Source organism: Diplotaxodon limnothrissa, linkage group LG13 (assembly GCF_057381915.1).
Source record: "Diplotaxodon limnothrissa isolate DT_005_m linkage group LG13, D_limnothrissa_male_GT1.1, whole genome shotgun sequence".
In the NCBI taxonomy this organism is placed as follows: Eukaryota; Metazoa; Chordata; class Actinopteri; order Cichliformes; family Cichlidae; genus Diplotaxodon; species Diplotaxodon limnothrissa.
In genome coordinates, this window is record NC_140608.1 from 6,677,092 (window position 1) to 6,692,641 (window position 15,550).

The 15,550-nt window shown below is 41.8% G+C and overlaps 2 protein-coding genes across 2 annotated transcripts in view; both read left to right on the forward strand.

Moving 5' to 3' along the window:
• The first annotated feature begins 224 nt into the window (after positions 1-224).
• Positions 225-2,262, forward strand: znhit2 (zinc finger, HIT-type containing 2). Its single transcript, XM_085369197.1, has 2 exons — positions 225-276; positions 460-2,262. The coding sequence occupies exon 2, from the start codon at positions 527-529 to the stop codon at positions 2,237-2,239; it is 1,713 nt and encodes a 570-aa protein (XP_085225323.1). The 5' UTR covers positions 225-276; positions 460-526; the 3' UTR covers positions 2,240-2,262.
• A 1,693-nt stretch (positions 2,263-3,955) lies between these two features.
• lrpprc (leucine-rich pentatricopeptide repeat containing) overlaps positions 3,956-15,550 on the forward strand; it is a 58,575-nt gene continuing 46,980 nt past the window's right edge. The window contains exons 1-11 of the mRNA XM_085369706.1: positions 3,956-4,161; positions 4,902-5,104; positions 5,241-5,363; positions 5,484-5,605; positions 5,733-5,791; positions 6,571-6,657; positions 7,110-7,236; positions 8,664-8,808; positions 8,955-9,109; positions 9,461-9,566; positions 9,749-9,856. Coding sequence (XP_085225832.1) covers positions 3,956-4,161; positions 4,902-5,104; positions 5,241-5,363; positions 5,484-5,605; positions 5,733-5,791; positions 6,571-6,657; positions 7,110-7,236; positions 8,664-8,808; positions 8,955-9,109; positions 9,461-9,566; positions 9,749-9,856 — 1,441 coding nt within the window. The remainder of the gene's footprint in view (positions 4,162-4,901; positions 5,105-5,240; positions 5,364-5,483; positions 5,606-5,732; positions 5,792-6,570; positions 6,658-7,109; positions 7,237-8,663; positions 8,809-8,954; positions 9,110-9,460; positions 9,567-9,748; positions 9,857-15,550) is intronic.

The following is a 15,550-nucleotide window of genomic DNA, read 5'->3' on the forward strand; positions in this document are numbered from 1 at the left end:
TTTTTGCTTTTTAAAAAATTACTTAATGCAAATTACTTTAATACATGATTTTCTTCTAAAACTGGATTGATTACCCAGTTTTTCCTCCCTGTAATCCTATTAATGTAGATTTACTGATAAAAACAATCCAGTAATTATGCAAATTATTATTATGCAATATCACAAAAACTGCAGTCTTACGTCAGCGCAGCGCTGAACACTGCGTAGCTCTACGTCATCAAAAGGCGTCGTGGCAGCGTGAGAGGGAAAACAAATGCCAGTGCGAATTGCTGTGAAGTAAGTAGAGCATTTATCATTAAAAAAAGAAACGGCTATAAGGTTATGAAAGCATTCTGGCGATGCTTAAAGTATTTTTAAAGCTGATAAATGATGGACGCTGCGCAAAATATGCACTTTCCGTTCGTAGCACTTTTACAAGTGTCGTTAATCGAAACTAACGTGCCTTTTCCATATCTGTAGGTTACTGCTCCTGCACCATAACGCTCTCTCCTGATTTGTTCCAAAACCGCGTGTCGGTTCAGTTCTAATGAATCCAGTAATTAGACGGGGACTGCCTCCGTCCGTGAGGAGTCTTCTCACAGACATCGGTCCAAAGGAGGAGTGGACGGATGAGGAGTCTGAAACGGTGACCAGAGATGGCATTCTGCTTCCGCACAGAGGAGCTACGTCTGGAAATGAGCTTCTCACACCTGCCAGGAGCCATGATAATGCTCCAGAGGATGGTGGTGTCTCTGGAAGAAGTGGACTTTGCATGTTGTGTAAAAGTAAACCTCCTTGCTACACCTGTCCCAGGTGTAACCTGCAGTACTGTGGCTTGGAGTGCTACAAGAGCCCTGATCACTCTGCATGCTCTGAAGAGTTTTACAAGGAGTCTGTTCTACAGGAGCTGAAGGAAATGGGGACAACTGAGACTGAAGGGAGAAAGAAAATGCAGGAGATTCTTGTGGGACTCAAACAAAAGGCAGAAATGACACAAGGGGGGATGGAGAGTTTGTTAAAAGAGGCGGGTGTTGTGTCAGATGACACAGATGATAGGGAAGGAGAGGCAGCTGAGAAAGTGCAGGCTGTGGAGCTCCTGGCCAGGTTAGCAGAGCTTCAGCAGTCTGGAGAAGAGAATGCAACAGAGATTGAGGATATTTTGGGAAAACTTGAAGAGATTGGAGGAGGTGCGCTGATTCCTGGAGACACTGATGAGGATGCTGAAAGTGCACAAGGAGAGCTGGACTTGGCTGATCAGCTCTCAGGGCTGGAGATTGACAAACTTTCAGAAGAGGAGCTGTGGGAACTTCTCAACAACAAAGAGAAAGAGAGTTTTGTGAGTCTCATGAAGGATGGAGCTCTTGGTGGCCTGGTTCCCCTTTGGAAGCCATGGTGGGAGGAACATGAGGAGGGAGGCAGAGCACTGGTGGAAGTGCTTGAGGAAGAAGTAAGCAGACAGGAAAGAGAAACTGTGACAACTATGGAAAAGCAGGACATTGATAATGGAGTGAAAACCTCACAAGGTGTTCAGAAACGAATCAAATCAAAGCCAAAAAGCTTGAAAGGAGGAACAGGGAAGGAAACGAGTAAAGGAAGTTCAGCAGTACCCCCAATTTCTTCAAAAATTCCAAAGCTGAGTTCCTTATGTCCAAATCCTTCTCCTCTGGTTTGCTATGGTTTAGTGAATGCACTTTTTGGCTATGCTTTTACCCTGTGCCTGTTTAACGGTGACACCGATTCACTGATGTTTGAGTTCTGTGACATGATTCTTGCTCTGTCTGAGGCACTGAACTCAAGCAAGGTGTTCACCTCTCTCCAAGAGGCCTTAGGCTGTGGAGAAGCTCTCATTTTAGATGGAGGTTACCTTGACAAGGAGGACCTTCTTGCCCCTGCCAGGGCCGTGGAGGCCGTGGCTCACATCATGACTGGCAGAGACGGAAAGGATGCTGCTGGATACTCCCTGGCAGCCTTGAGTCAACTTCGTTCTGTGCTCTCCCGGGCCAAAATGGCCCTGTCTAAAGATGGAGAGGAAGTGGAAAAGAGACGGAAGTACTTCCTGGCAAGCAAGAAGTGTGAATTCTTTCAAGCCTGGGTGCTGGACAATGTACATCAGATTCATAGACTGGCAGTTAAGCTGTGGAGCGAACACAGAAAAAGAGAGAGTGCAAGGAACAGCATGCAGAAAGCCAAGACTGAAGTTGAGAATTTACAGAAAGGGAAGAGAAAAGATAGCGATAAGCTGATTGAAGAACTAAGTTAAAGAAGATTTGGTTTAACGTGTTGATGCAAAAGTTCATGTTGTAATAAAATGCATCATATTCTCTCATATAGTCAAATTCCTACTGGCAATAAAAGCTGATATTTTCCACTAATTTCTTTGGTTATCTTTCTTGTATTAATTTATTTTAATGAGGAGAAAAGTAATTTAAAATCTGTTTAAATTTCCTGTATAAGCCATAAGAATTTATATTAGTCAAATTGGAAATAGAAGAGTTTTCAATACATACGTAGATGGATACTTTATTCATCTCCAGGGGCAAAGTCAGAAATTCCAGCAGTAACACATTAAGTGTTACTATTTTGTAACAGTTATTAGGTGATATACAAATAAGATATAATTTGATATGTAACAAAAGGATCAAGTTTCCACCTTAAATTTGAAACTACAATTTCTGAAAAAATTACTTTAAAAGGACCTTTGGAGACACAGGTCATTTAATACATTTAGAATGATTTTTTGTCAGTTAATTATAGATCATACCTCTCGCCCTATGGCAGCTGGGATACACTTTTAGAAGCGAAAGAGAATAGATGGATAGAATTACAGACAATTTCATAGTAGCTTTGGGAGAACTGTTATAGTACTTGAAAACCTTACTATTGAATTAATAAGTGATGAGGTGAAACTGTACATGTGTGTATTTGTTTTCCCAAAGGACAGTGGTGATAGAGTTCAAAAGAACTGACATAAGACTGCAAGGGAGCTTGAGCTGTTATGCAGTGAGTGTTTTCTTAGTATTGTTCTGAATGCACAGATTAGTTCGCAATACGTTTTGTTATCTAAGTGTTAATTTATTATTTAGGTTTTCATGGTTATAAATGAATCCAAACAGTTCTAGAGTTTTCATTATGGCTGTTATGTTTTCATATCTTACGTCAAATAGGAAATTATATAGTGCAGGAGTCTCAAACATAAGGCCACGGGGGCAGAATTGGCCGGGCTAAGACTCCAATCCGGCCCAAAAGAGCTTTGGAAAATGTTAGAGGGCATAAATTTTCGACATCTTTCCTTTATCAGCTTTTTCTACTGATAAAGCTCTCTCTCTCTCCCCCCCCCCCCCCCCCCCCCCCCCCCCCAGGGCCATTCATACTATAACAAAGTAATTAAGTAATAGTTAAATGACAGAGAACGTCCCGTTATTTTAGTTCTATAAAGTGCATCCAAAGTGAAGAAAAATCGGAAACTTTCTTCAAACTAACAGAAATTTTCTGTTGTATAATTACAGGATAGTCAGGGCAATGACCAACCAGACATTTTTCTCTTAATTTTAATTTCCTAAAGCTTAAGCCATTTAATCTACAACAGCTGCATTTTCTTAATCACACTTAATGTCTGAGACATACATTTTAATTTTTTTTTAATATTAAGAAAGCTGAGGTATTAAATGTGTAGTTAAACTTTACACCGACATTACGAGAAATTTCACCCACTTAAGATGTAGTTTGTAGTCTGACATCCCTCGTACAGTGCGAAAATATTTTTTAAATTCTCCATAAACGAGTATGATAAAAACCATAAAATAAAACACTGACCTGAACCATACTGTCAAGGCAAAGAATATAAACAATATGTAAAGGTTAGAGATGCTATTATACATGTATTTTCCAGCCTTTAGCCATGTCCCAAAGAACGTTTCTTTTCACCGTGCGCCCAGCGCCACTCTCGCGAGGACTTTTGGCAAGTCACGTGGTGCGGATGTTCTTCCACGCTGCGACAGAAAACATGGCTGCGCTCTTGAGATCATCCCGGTTACTCAAGTTTTCGCCTTCGGGTTTGCTTCAGATCACATGCACTAAAAGAAACGGACCGACGCTTGGTCGGCTGTACAGCGGGGCTCTCAGCGGCAGAAGGACCGGAGTTTGTGCCCGACAGATCGGACCTGTTACTGAAAACGCGTCCAGGTACCAGGCATCTGTGATTCACGCGTGAGCATGCAGCAGCAGAGATGTCATTGAGGCTCAATGACACCCAAAGGCACACGCAAGTGTTGACAGATATGACCTGCTGCATTAAATGTGGTTTGTTAGGATACGTTATAGATCACGTAGGTAACAGCTCAGTTCTCGTTGGTTAAACATGGCTACCAGGTTATGCAAGGTGATGATGAGTTGTTGTGTAACCAGGGTAAACTCACTGTCTGTTTAATCTGTAATCAAGCCGGTTACTATAATCTAGTTCGTAATGAAGCTGTAACTGTTAGCAACCACTTCCTGCCATCAATTTGCTCCCAGCTGTACACACGCTGACTTTTGGGCCTATCACTGGAGACCAGTGTGCACTGTTACACAGCAGCCACGATGATGCGCGTAAATTGCAGCTTAAATGAACATTTATAGTATTATTAATGAGCACGAAAGAAAAACTGGCCTCAGCTGATATAGAAGTGATGGCTACTAGCAGCCGTGGACCTACTTGGAGGGACTTTTTCTTCACTTCAAGGTCACAGGTCTGGCTTTCACTGTGTACAGCTGTGTAACTGTCTTTGACAACATGCCTGTTGTTGTGCAGTAAACACATACTGTGATGGTGGGGCAGACTTTCTGAAATTAAATATTTCTTTTCTCTGATATGCATCCACAGCAGAACTGAGTTAGTTATTTTTCTGCTGTTGCATTTATACCTATGGCCTGTATCTTCACAGTCGCGTGTGGTCATATGCAGCGGGGTGTGTGCGTAGTTTTTCTGTGGCCACCGAGCTAAAGGATGAAGCCAGCATTGCAGTGCGCTCCAAGCAAGCGCAGCAGTTTGACTGGGCCCTGACCAGGCTGGACAGTTCTGTGAGGAGGACCGGTCGTATTACCAAGACCCTGCTTCAGCGCATCTTCCATGATATCTGCAGGGCAGGTAGGCAAGAGGATGAGCAACCACAGAGGGACCTTTAATAACGGATGCCTGCTAATGGCCATTTGAACTCTTTGAGAGACAGTAATGAAATGTTTTGCTTTCTCTCTCCTTCCTCATCCACCTCTGCTATCTGCAGGCTATCCCAGTGGTAACCAGGCCCTGTTGCTGCTCCGTAGCTGTGGGTCCCTGCTGCCTGAGGTGCCTCTGGAAGAACGCACTGAGCTGGCACACCGTGTGTGGGAGAAACTGAAGGAGTTGGGTAAGGGGCTGCGCTAAGTACAGTCTTGCACACACAAGAGATGTGCACTACAAAATCCTAGTTGTGTAGTGAGTGTTTTGTATATGTTTAATTACCCTGGCTGCACATTGTCTTCGCTAGGTGCACAGTATGATGTGAGCCACTACAATGCTTTGCTGAAGGTTTACCTTCAGAATGAGTTCAAATTCTCCCCCACTGACTTCCTGGCCAAAATGGAAGCGGCTAATATCCAGCCCAACAGAGTAAGTAGTGCAGTGCAGAGTGCTGTAATGTCAAGAAATGCATAGTTAGATTTGTGTTCAGCTACATGAAGAGAGTATTTCATTTTGTTAATTCTAGCTGTTTTAATTTGTTTTATTTTATGCATAGGTTACCTACCAGAGGCTCATCGCAGCCTACTGCCAAAATGGAGATATTGAAGGAGCCAGGTGGGTAAATGTTCTTTTCTTAATAGTAACCTGTCCACTGCGGGTACTTTTGCTGAACTAACAGTTTCACAATTCAGGTGAATGGAGTAGGTGTCTTTAAAGAAACTATTTTGGTTACTCCTAAAAGTCCACATCCATATAACACCATGTGAAATGTTTTCATTGAACCCAGTACTACTGATTGTCTCTATTTCTACTGACTGCAGTGTGACTTGTGAGCACTGATCTTGCCAGGCGAACTCTCCTCCTGACAAATTTCAGTGTATTTCCTGAGTGAATGACTCATTCACTATTGTTTTTTTTTTTTTAAAGGAACAGTGCATATTAATTAACATGAGCATTTATATTCATCATGTAAATATGACTTTTGTCATCCGTAGTCCCTGGTATGACCCTACAATAATAAAATGCATCCTCCCCAACAATCAGATTGCCCACTATGAGCAAGCACTTAGCGACAGTAGGAAGTTAAAAAGTAACTTTTAACAGGAAGAAATTCTGGCAGAGCCAGGCTGAGGGAGGGACAGCCAAGGCTTTCCATGGTCAGCCCTCTTGTTATATCGTGATCAGGAGGGCTAATCATTATAAATTTTTCTGTGTGGTGGTTTTTGTTTATTTATTCTTTTAAATACTTGTCATTCAGCTCAGCAGCCTTTTCTGTGTCTGGGTATTTTGGTTTACCGTGCTTCTCATGGGTTTACTGTTAGATTACTTGTTGTGTTGCGTGCTTTTTTTTCTTCTCATTTTAATGTTGATGTAATGCTTTTCGGCTTTCTCAGCACCATATTGGGTTTCATGAAGAATAAAGACTTGCCCATCACTGAAGCTGTGTTCAGTTCGTTGGTGACAGGTCATGCTCGTGCAGGGTAAGTGTCAGTACTTTTTTATTTATCTATTTTTTTTAACATATTGAATTTAATATCAATATGTGGGGCCGGGGTCTTTCTGTGTGGAGTTTGCATGTTCTCCCCGTGTCTGCGTGGGTTCCCTCCGGGTACTCCGGCTTCCTCCCACCGTCCAAAGACATGCAGTTTGTGGGGATAGGTTAATTGGATAATCCAAATTGCCACTAGGTGTGAATGTGAGTATGAATGGTTGTCTGTCCTTGTGTGTTAGCCCTGCGACAGACCGGCGACCTGTCCAGGGTGTACCCCACCTCTCGCGCTATGACAGCTGGGATTGGCTCCAGCGCCCCCCGCGACCCTGAAAAGGATAAGCGGAAGCGACTGGATGGATGGATGAATTTAATATCACATAACAAATGCTATAATTGAAGGAATTTGGATTTAAATAAGCTGTAATCTTTATTACTCGACAGTGACATCGAGAGTGCTAAGAACATCTTGTCTGTGATGCATGGAGCAGGAATTGAACCGGGTCCCGACACTTACGTGTCACTGTTGAACGCGTATGCTGAGAAGGGCGATCTGGAAAACATGAAAAAGGTGTGTGCATTAATTGTGTGTAGTGCCACCTAAGGGTTGAAGGTGTAGGTGTATTTAAGGGTGCAGCTTTTGAACTGCTTGCCACTTTTTTAGCTTATCTGGTGAAGGTATGCTGAGCTTGTGTGATGCGAGGTCTCCAACAGTCCATCCAAAACTCAAAAGAGTCAGTACTCCAACTACAGTTCTGGTCCAACATTAATTTAATTTACAGATAAGGATTATTTAATGGGTGATCATGGTCTGTTGATACTCTTGCTTTATTTATGTACTTCACACATTACAGTAACCTTTGAATTGTGAGCTGGATGAGCTACTGTGTCACTGACATTGTAATTAAAAATATAACATATAATTGTATTTGCAAACCACATGTGATGATTTTTTTCTGTCTCACTGCATTTTTGCCCATGTTGTATATCGTGAGTAAGTTGAGGAAGGGATTTTACCAACAAAAAGTTCAAAAATCTTCTGTTTTGAGTCTTTTCTACGGTGGCCCTGAGAGGCCAAACGGACTGCAACTTAAGAAAACACCAGCAATAAGAAAAAGGCTGCAAAAGCACACAAAACACAACGGAAATAGGAAAAACGACAACATAAATAGGAAAAAACAAAACAGAAATAGGAGAAACAGATTTCCAAAAGCACAAGGAAAGTGTTTCTGGGGAGACAATAACCCGATGGACCATTTGCAGGAACCAAAATATGCTAAGAATTGCGCTGGGAGACACTTAAAAGAAGTGGAGGATCTATCGGTTTTGTGAGCAAAGAAAAGATGAGAGGTAAGTGTGTTAGCCCAACTATTAGCCTAAAAACCTGTCATCAGTATTGTATGTATCATGATAAAACACACCTAGCATGTTTTGGGTTCCTGCAACTGTTCCATCGGGTAATTTTCTCCCCAGAAACACTTGCCATGTGTTTTTTCCTATTTCCGTTGTTTTGTGTCCTTTTGCAGCGTTTTTCGTATTGCTGGTGTTTTCTTAAGTTGCAGTCCGTTTGGCCTCTCAAGGCCACCGTACTTTTCAGATATTAGCACGTGTCATCTTAGACCAAGCCTGATAAAGTTTGTTAAATGGAATGTTGATTTAAATTGTCCATTACATCTGAGCGGCTAGCACAGGGAATTAATCTGTTAAAAACAAACATGCCCCCCTAGGGGGCACAAACATATGAAAAATGGGTTTGGCTAATAATTATATTGCTAACTGTATAATAAATGTAATTTTGTCTAAAATAAATAATTCATCTGTCTAGTAATAATGCTGTTTAAAGTCAGACATGTCAGGTTGCCAAATAATTGATATATATAACTTTTGATTTTCAGACAAAATTTTATAAAAGTTATCAGAAGAATTTTAGATTTTCAAGGTTGCTTACTCAGTTTTATACCCCTCCTCTCTCTTCCTTATTAATTTGCTTTCTTTCAGACTCTGGAGGCGGCAGAGAGTGCAGACTGCAGTCTGATGGACCGGGACATCATGCAGGTCATCTTCACGCTGGCCAAGTCCAAACACCAGCAGCACATCCCAGAGATGGTCGAGCGCTTGAGGCATGAGAGGGGTTACGTTCCAGGTACACATTAATGTGACGTGTTTTACAGCACTCACTTTAGTTTTATGAAAGTAAAATCATAAAAAGAAATACAATTTAGTCAAAGTCTCGATTTAAAGAAATTGGGAGCTATTATACAAATTGTGTGTGTGTTGTTGTTCTTGCAGATGCCATGAACTTGTGTCTGAGCCTGATAACTCAGGGACAGGAGGACACAGCTTTTCACATCTTGAAGACGTTTCCCACTCTGCAGTCTGATAACTCAAGTGACTCTGCCAACCTGGGCAACTTCTTCCTCCGACATTGCATCAACATGGATACGGTACTCAGGCCCTGGTTTCTTTAAGAGACAAAGACACAGGATCAGACCATATTTTAGAGGAGGGGTGTCAAACATATGGCTGATATAATAAAGACTTTCTCCCTGCGCATTCATACTACACCAAAGTACTTAAGTAATAGATATTCAATTAAATGACAGAAAAATTCCTAAAATTCACTTGACATCAAACTCGGCTGTTTATGGCTGCCAATGTAAAGTTGGTTTGATATCCCTGGTCAGTTCTCTTTAGCAGTTGACTGTTAGCTGGCATTGATTTTCAAACTGGATGCAGGGTTTGTAACGTTAATAACAATATAAATTACATTTTTGTTTCCTATATGTGGACTCCAGTCTCTGGAGAAGATCATCTGCTTCTGCAAAGAGCTCCAAGAGTCAAATATGCACACATCACCACTCAGCTTCACTCTGTCCTGCGCCCTGGAGGCCAAGAAAACTGGTACGGCACATGCTTTCACTTACATGCATCTGCTTACTCACAGATATATTTATTTGCTACTGATGCATGCACACTCACCAATTTACTTGCATGTGGTCAATTGTAAGCAAAACATAAAAGTTTGCCAGTTATATCCAGTAATATATCAAGTTATTAATTAACTTTTTTATCTGTATTTGCAGGTACTTCTTTAGAGCTGATGAAATTATTTAAGGAGGAGAAGTTGCCCGTAAGACCTCACTTCTTCTGGCCCCTTCTCACTCAGCACGTCAAAGACAAGAACATAGCTGGTACACACACACACACACACACTTACTTTTACTACTACCTTTGTGATGATTAAGCCTGATTCAAACCATAACCTCAGGATCAAGTCGTACCCACTAAAACAGCCCTTTGTGGCGATCGTGGCTCAAGAGTTGGGAGTTCGCCTTGTAATCGGAAGGTTGCCGGTTCGAGCCCCGGCTTGGACAGTCTCGGTCGTTGTGTCCTTGGGCAAGACACTTCACCCGTTGCCTACTGGTGGTGGTCAGAGGGCCCGGTGGCGCCAGTGTCCGGCAGCCTCGCCTCTGTCAGTGCGCCCCAGGGTGGCTGTGGCTACAATGTAGCTGCCATCACCAGTGTGTGAATGTGTGTGTGAATGGGTGGATGACTGGATATGTTAAGCGCTTTGGGGTCCTTAGGGACTAGTAAGGCGCTATATAAATACAGGCCATTTACCATTTTAAAGACTTTTTGGAAAGTCAAGACCAGCTAAAATGTTGCCCCTCCCTAAGATACTCATACAACTTTGATTTTGCAACATTGTCATATTGATGAGGTCCATTTGACTTTATTTTACATCCTGATTAATTGCTGTAGAAGCTAAACATGTCTTCATGTGTTAATGTTATGTTTTTTTATGAGTTATTGCTCATGTGCTTGTAATCTGTGCCATCACTTGGAAGCCAATAACTTGATAGAAACCATTAGATCTTGTAGCTAAACAAGCCGCTTTACCTGATGCGAGCAATCTTGTGTGTATGAGAACCTAACAGGTGTTATACAGCCTTGTGACAGAAGGAAAAACTGACCTACCAGCTGTTTTTAATACACGTAATAGGAAATAGGTTTTTGGTGAATGTCATATTAGCAGTTTTTGAACATGTTTTTCTTTTTTTTTTTCTGTGGTGCAGAGGGGATTATGACTTCCTCTGTACCAGAAAGAGCTTTTAAAAGAGTTTCCCTTAAATATTAATGACTCACAGAGTGGTCCAACTGGGACAGGTTTCACTTGGCTGGGGCAGTGAAGGGCGAAGAGGTCTGATCCTTGCATGACAGAGTCAGAGCAGGCGAAGACGAGACAAACGCACACAGAAACACCTACTCACAAATCCACACGGGTCTCTCTAGAGAGTTCTTGGAATAGATAGCAAATTTTAGAAGATGTACACACTTTGCATTTGTTCCGGATCCTAAATAAATGTTGACTTTCAGAAAGTGCAGAGGCAAATGAACATTGTATTTTTAGCTCATCTGGCTGAAGGACCGATGAGCTTATGCCATGGCGAAGCTTCTGTCTGCACATCACAAGAATTGCTACTTTTCCTTCAGCATTGCTCATAATTTAATCAAACTTGCACACATTGGTCACCTAATGGGTCTTTTGGCCTTTTTTTACAGGAAATAACTAGAAAAGCTACTACGTCATTAACGTTTTGGTTTTTATCGGGTTTCTGGAACTCTAAACACTTTTAGACCTGTTGTGTAAGTCTTTGAAATAATCTTTGGTATGTGCTTCTAGCAGTGTTGCAAAAAGACACCGTACATATAAAAGCGAACACTACATCAACTGTGCAGAAGCAGTCTGAATGGTTGGACTTCTGCATCTCCCTCCTGCTCATACAGACCCACATAGATGGATGCACAGACCTCTCGGATGCATTGAGGGGTCAGAGGTCGTTTTGCTTCAGTCGTTTCCTCCAATCATTTGTCTAAGTCAGCTTGTTTTTCAGTCCAGATGTTTTTCCGATTCCCTGCAGTACTCCTTTTCCACTGAAGTGCTATGCCGATGCCTTGTGGGGGCACGGGGCTACATTTAGATTGTGAGAGTAATCTTTGCTTTATTTCTTTCCAGGATAATAATCAAATGGGGACTTTTTTTTTCCTCCTGAGCAAAAAAAGCAGTAGCAGTAACTGGTTGTATGAAATTAACACATAAATGGAGCCATTACATCAATTAATGTAATTTATTTCTGCAAAGTATTCTGGACAATAATGAGCAGGGTAGGTAAAAAAAAGTATATTTCATAGCATATTATTTTGTACTCTTGGACAACAATGAGCTAATGCGTGATATTACACAGAAAATGTGACGGCTGCCAGAATATTTACAAGAGCAGCTTTTTTTAAAAAAGCTGTTTCTTTTCATGTCAGAACAAACTTGACAAATAATTTCATTTTGACAGGTACTATGTGTGATTTGTGTTAAATGTGGCACAGCCCCCCTTTTTTCCCCCCCTTCTTTCACTGGGCACGTTACTTTTACTGGACTCTTGTCTGACACTCGGTTGAAAACTTTTTGGGGTTTTAGCCTCTTAATATAGTTTAATGGCTCAGCAGATGCATTTTATGGGAATATTTCTGTCCCCAATTTCTGTCTCGTTTGAAGGAAAATAATTAGTTTCTTTCTCTTGTCTTTGTCAGCTATGGGCTTGTGGGGGAAATCGTCTCACTGACAGATAGCTGGCATCTGGCGACTTGTCAAAATTCATAACTCATTAGTGAATGTGCTCTGTCAAATGTGTTCAGTAGCCGCTCGGTTTTTAAGTGCTTTATTTATGCTGAACCCTGGGTCTCTCTTTGGGGTTTTTTAGAGCGATTAATAAATGATGTATTTTTCAACTGTCAGCCAATTGACAGCATTTGAACTGGCAGGGAGTAGAAACCGGTTACGCCGGTGTGGCGATGCTGCAGATTGGCTTCTCCATGTGGTCGAGACAGATTCGCAGTTTGAATGGTGAGATGTCTCGGCGGCTAGCTTGACAGCATGAACAAGTGGACTAGACAGGAGTTTAAACATGCACAACCACACACACAGACACTTACTCCAGCTTAAATTCTCTGACCGCACAGTCTCGAAGCCACACAGACACATCGGACAGCATCCATTTAGGTATCACAGAAGGAGAAAGGAGGAAGAACGGAAGGAAGGAAAACGGAGAAACTTCACTCTCACTCACACACTCGCTTGTTTGTGATGGTGTTGGCCTCAACGCTCATGAATGATGCAACTTCTCTTTTCTTTCCCCCCTTTCTCTCTCCTGCTGTTGTTGGAGGTGTGTGTGTGTGTGTGTGTATTGAAAGTTGGAAGTGGAGAGGGCGGGCTTTTGAAGACCAGTGCAGGTGATGTGACTGATGCAGAGTGACTTGATTTCATGTAAATGTAAGGGCTCTGAGGGAATTCACTTTGGATTACGCGCCCCACTGTGCACGGCCTATGAAATATTAAGCGCCGTGTCACTTTTTGTCCACAGGTGTCACTAGCAGGCAGAGAGGCCGGAGCTGTGGAATTGAAGGCGGGCAGTGGCGGGGGATGGGGGAGAACATTCTGATTAGGTGTGGATTTGGCGGGTTTGGAAAAAGCATATGTTTGGCCATATATGCCACCTGCCTGCAGCTAGTCGATGCTTGTCAGTCCTCGCAACGCAAAGCACTCTTATCACATCTGACATGGAGGAGCAAGAAAAGGGAGCGGAGGGGAAACTGTAGAGGAAGAGGTGGTGTTTCTGGCCTTGTTTGTTTGAGAGTCGGGGTGATGAGGTAAAGGCTCCCTTCTCTGCTTTTGCCCCTTACCTGATTTTGTTTACATCCTCTGTGGGAAGCAGACTTTTCTGTCAGATAGTTAGCACATTCACAGCCTGACCCTGAACTTAATTCTGATTTAAAATGTGGTGTGAGAGCCAAGTATCATCTTGATTAAAAGAAAGAAAAGGAAGGGTGAAATTGCAGCTCTAGATGTCTCACAAAATAGACTTTTTCTTATGTTTTTAAACATAACCTGCCTTTGCCTTGCAGCAACAATGTCTACCTTTAGAGAGTCATGGACACGGAGAGACAGATGGTGTTAGGGGGGGAGAGAGCAAAGGGGGAAGTGACAGGTACTCATGTCCAAGGACAAGAGGAGATGACAGCGACCAGTTCACTCCACTCCTCTCCTCCTCTCTCTTCTCCATCCTCACTTCTCGTCTGTGACAGTTAACCTGAAGACATGAATCTGATGATGATATCTTGTGACCACTGCCATGCTTAACTCACTACTTTGATACTTCTTGCCTGGATGGTATGTCAGTCTTAATGCTGACCAACCTAGAGAGGTCTCCCCTCTTCTCAGTTGTCCTCTGTGCCAAATCTGTCTTTAAATTGTTCAGACAGGGAGGAAAGAAGAAAGAGGCTTTCACATTATTATGTATTCTGGAGTGAAAAGACAAAAGAGAGAGTGGTATAAATGACACTACATATTATCAGGCCTTGTTTAGCGTTGTAGCTTAACTGTTTTACTAATTTATTCGTAGTTAACAGTTTTGACAGATGAGACAAAGGCACTGGTTCTGTATTTACTATATTGACGTTACTTAGATATAGTACTGTGCAAAAGTCACCCCTCTTTTCTTTACATTTTGCTAGGGATATAGTAAAACGTGCATGGAAGGCAAAAACAGTCTGTACAATTCTAAGAAGCTTGAAAGTCAATATTTTAATAGATAGTATTGGATTGTGGATCAAAATCTATCCATCAGATTTCGACAAGATCTCCAACACCAACACCAAAATTCAGCCCCAAACCATCACAGAGCCTCCATCTTGGTTTATAGATGTACCTACTGATGATGATTTGAACCTCCCATTGCATTTGTCTTCCACTTCCACTCCCAGTTTCCTCAATTGTTTTTAAAGTACACACTGCACACCTTGTCTAGTTCTTCGCTAATAGCTCTTCGGGAATCACTTTATTGGTGCAAAAAAAAAAAATTCCTAAAGATATGGTTTTAAAATCCGTTCTTTACCAAGTTATTGGTGATGTGTAGGCACAACACTAGTTCATCCCTTGAAAGAGCTGTCATTTTAAGGATGAGTGATTCTTAGTTCAGTTTAAAGTGGCTTTACAGTGAAAAGGAGTGAGAAAGCAGCCAATGTTTCAACGAAAACTTTTAAAAGATCTTCAGAGAGCTTGGAGAACTATTTCTTAAGACCACTTTAAAAATTCTAAGAAAGTCTGGCTCCCTGGAAGTAAAATGTAAAGAAATTAAGACTTTTGCACAGTATTGCTTGCGTAACCCCCTTTTTTAAAAAACAAAGAAAGAAAGAAATTTTTAATAACTAGTATTATTCATAGGCTTGCTTCTTAGTTAACTCAATTCAAGCCTTTAAATCAAACCAAAGAAGAAACAACCTGGAGTTCAGAGGAATTAAAGCTTTTGGTTAGTTGATTGTGGGGATGAAAGCACACAAACCTGCTCAACTGACCAAAGAAAAGTGCTGACGGTCATGAAAGCTCATGTGTGGAAGCTGAAAAGCGTGAGAGAACCTGTCCATTTATATACTTCCAGCTATCCATTCACTTGTTTTCAGCTCCTTTTGCTCTCTGTGAAATTGATTATGGATTATTCAGGAGGACAGAAGGTGCTCCCTGTTTTCTTTCATAAAAAAAGAGTTGGATGAAAGCGATTAGGGGGTAAGAATGGAGGGATGGGCAGCAGAGTGGATGGATCCTCCATTGAGAAGATCGTCTGTTTACTTTAACTTGAAAGCAGGTAGATGGATAGTGAGAGGGGACGATGAATGAGTGAAATGGAGGGCGGAGAAGGGTGGATGGATGGAGTGGTTCAGGTAGCCCTACCTGGGATAATGCACCCCAGCGGCAGGTTTTAATGGCATATAAAAGCCCAGGACTCATCTTTTATTCAGCTGAAAAGAGGCTGCCAGGTGAACACATACGTCCCATT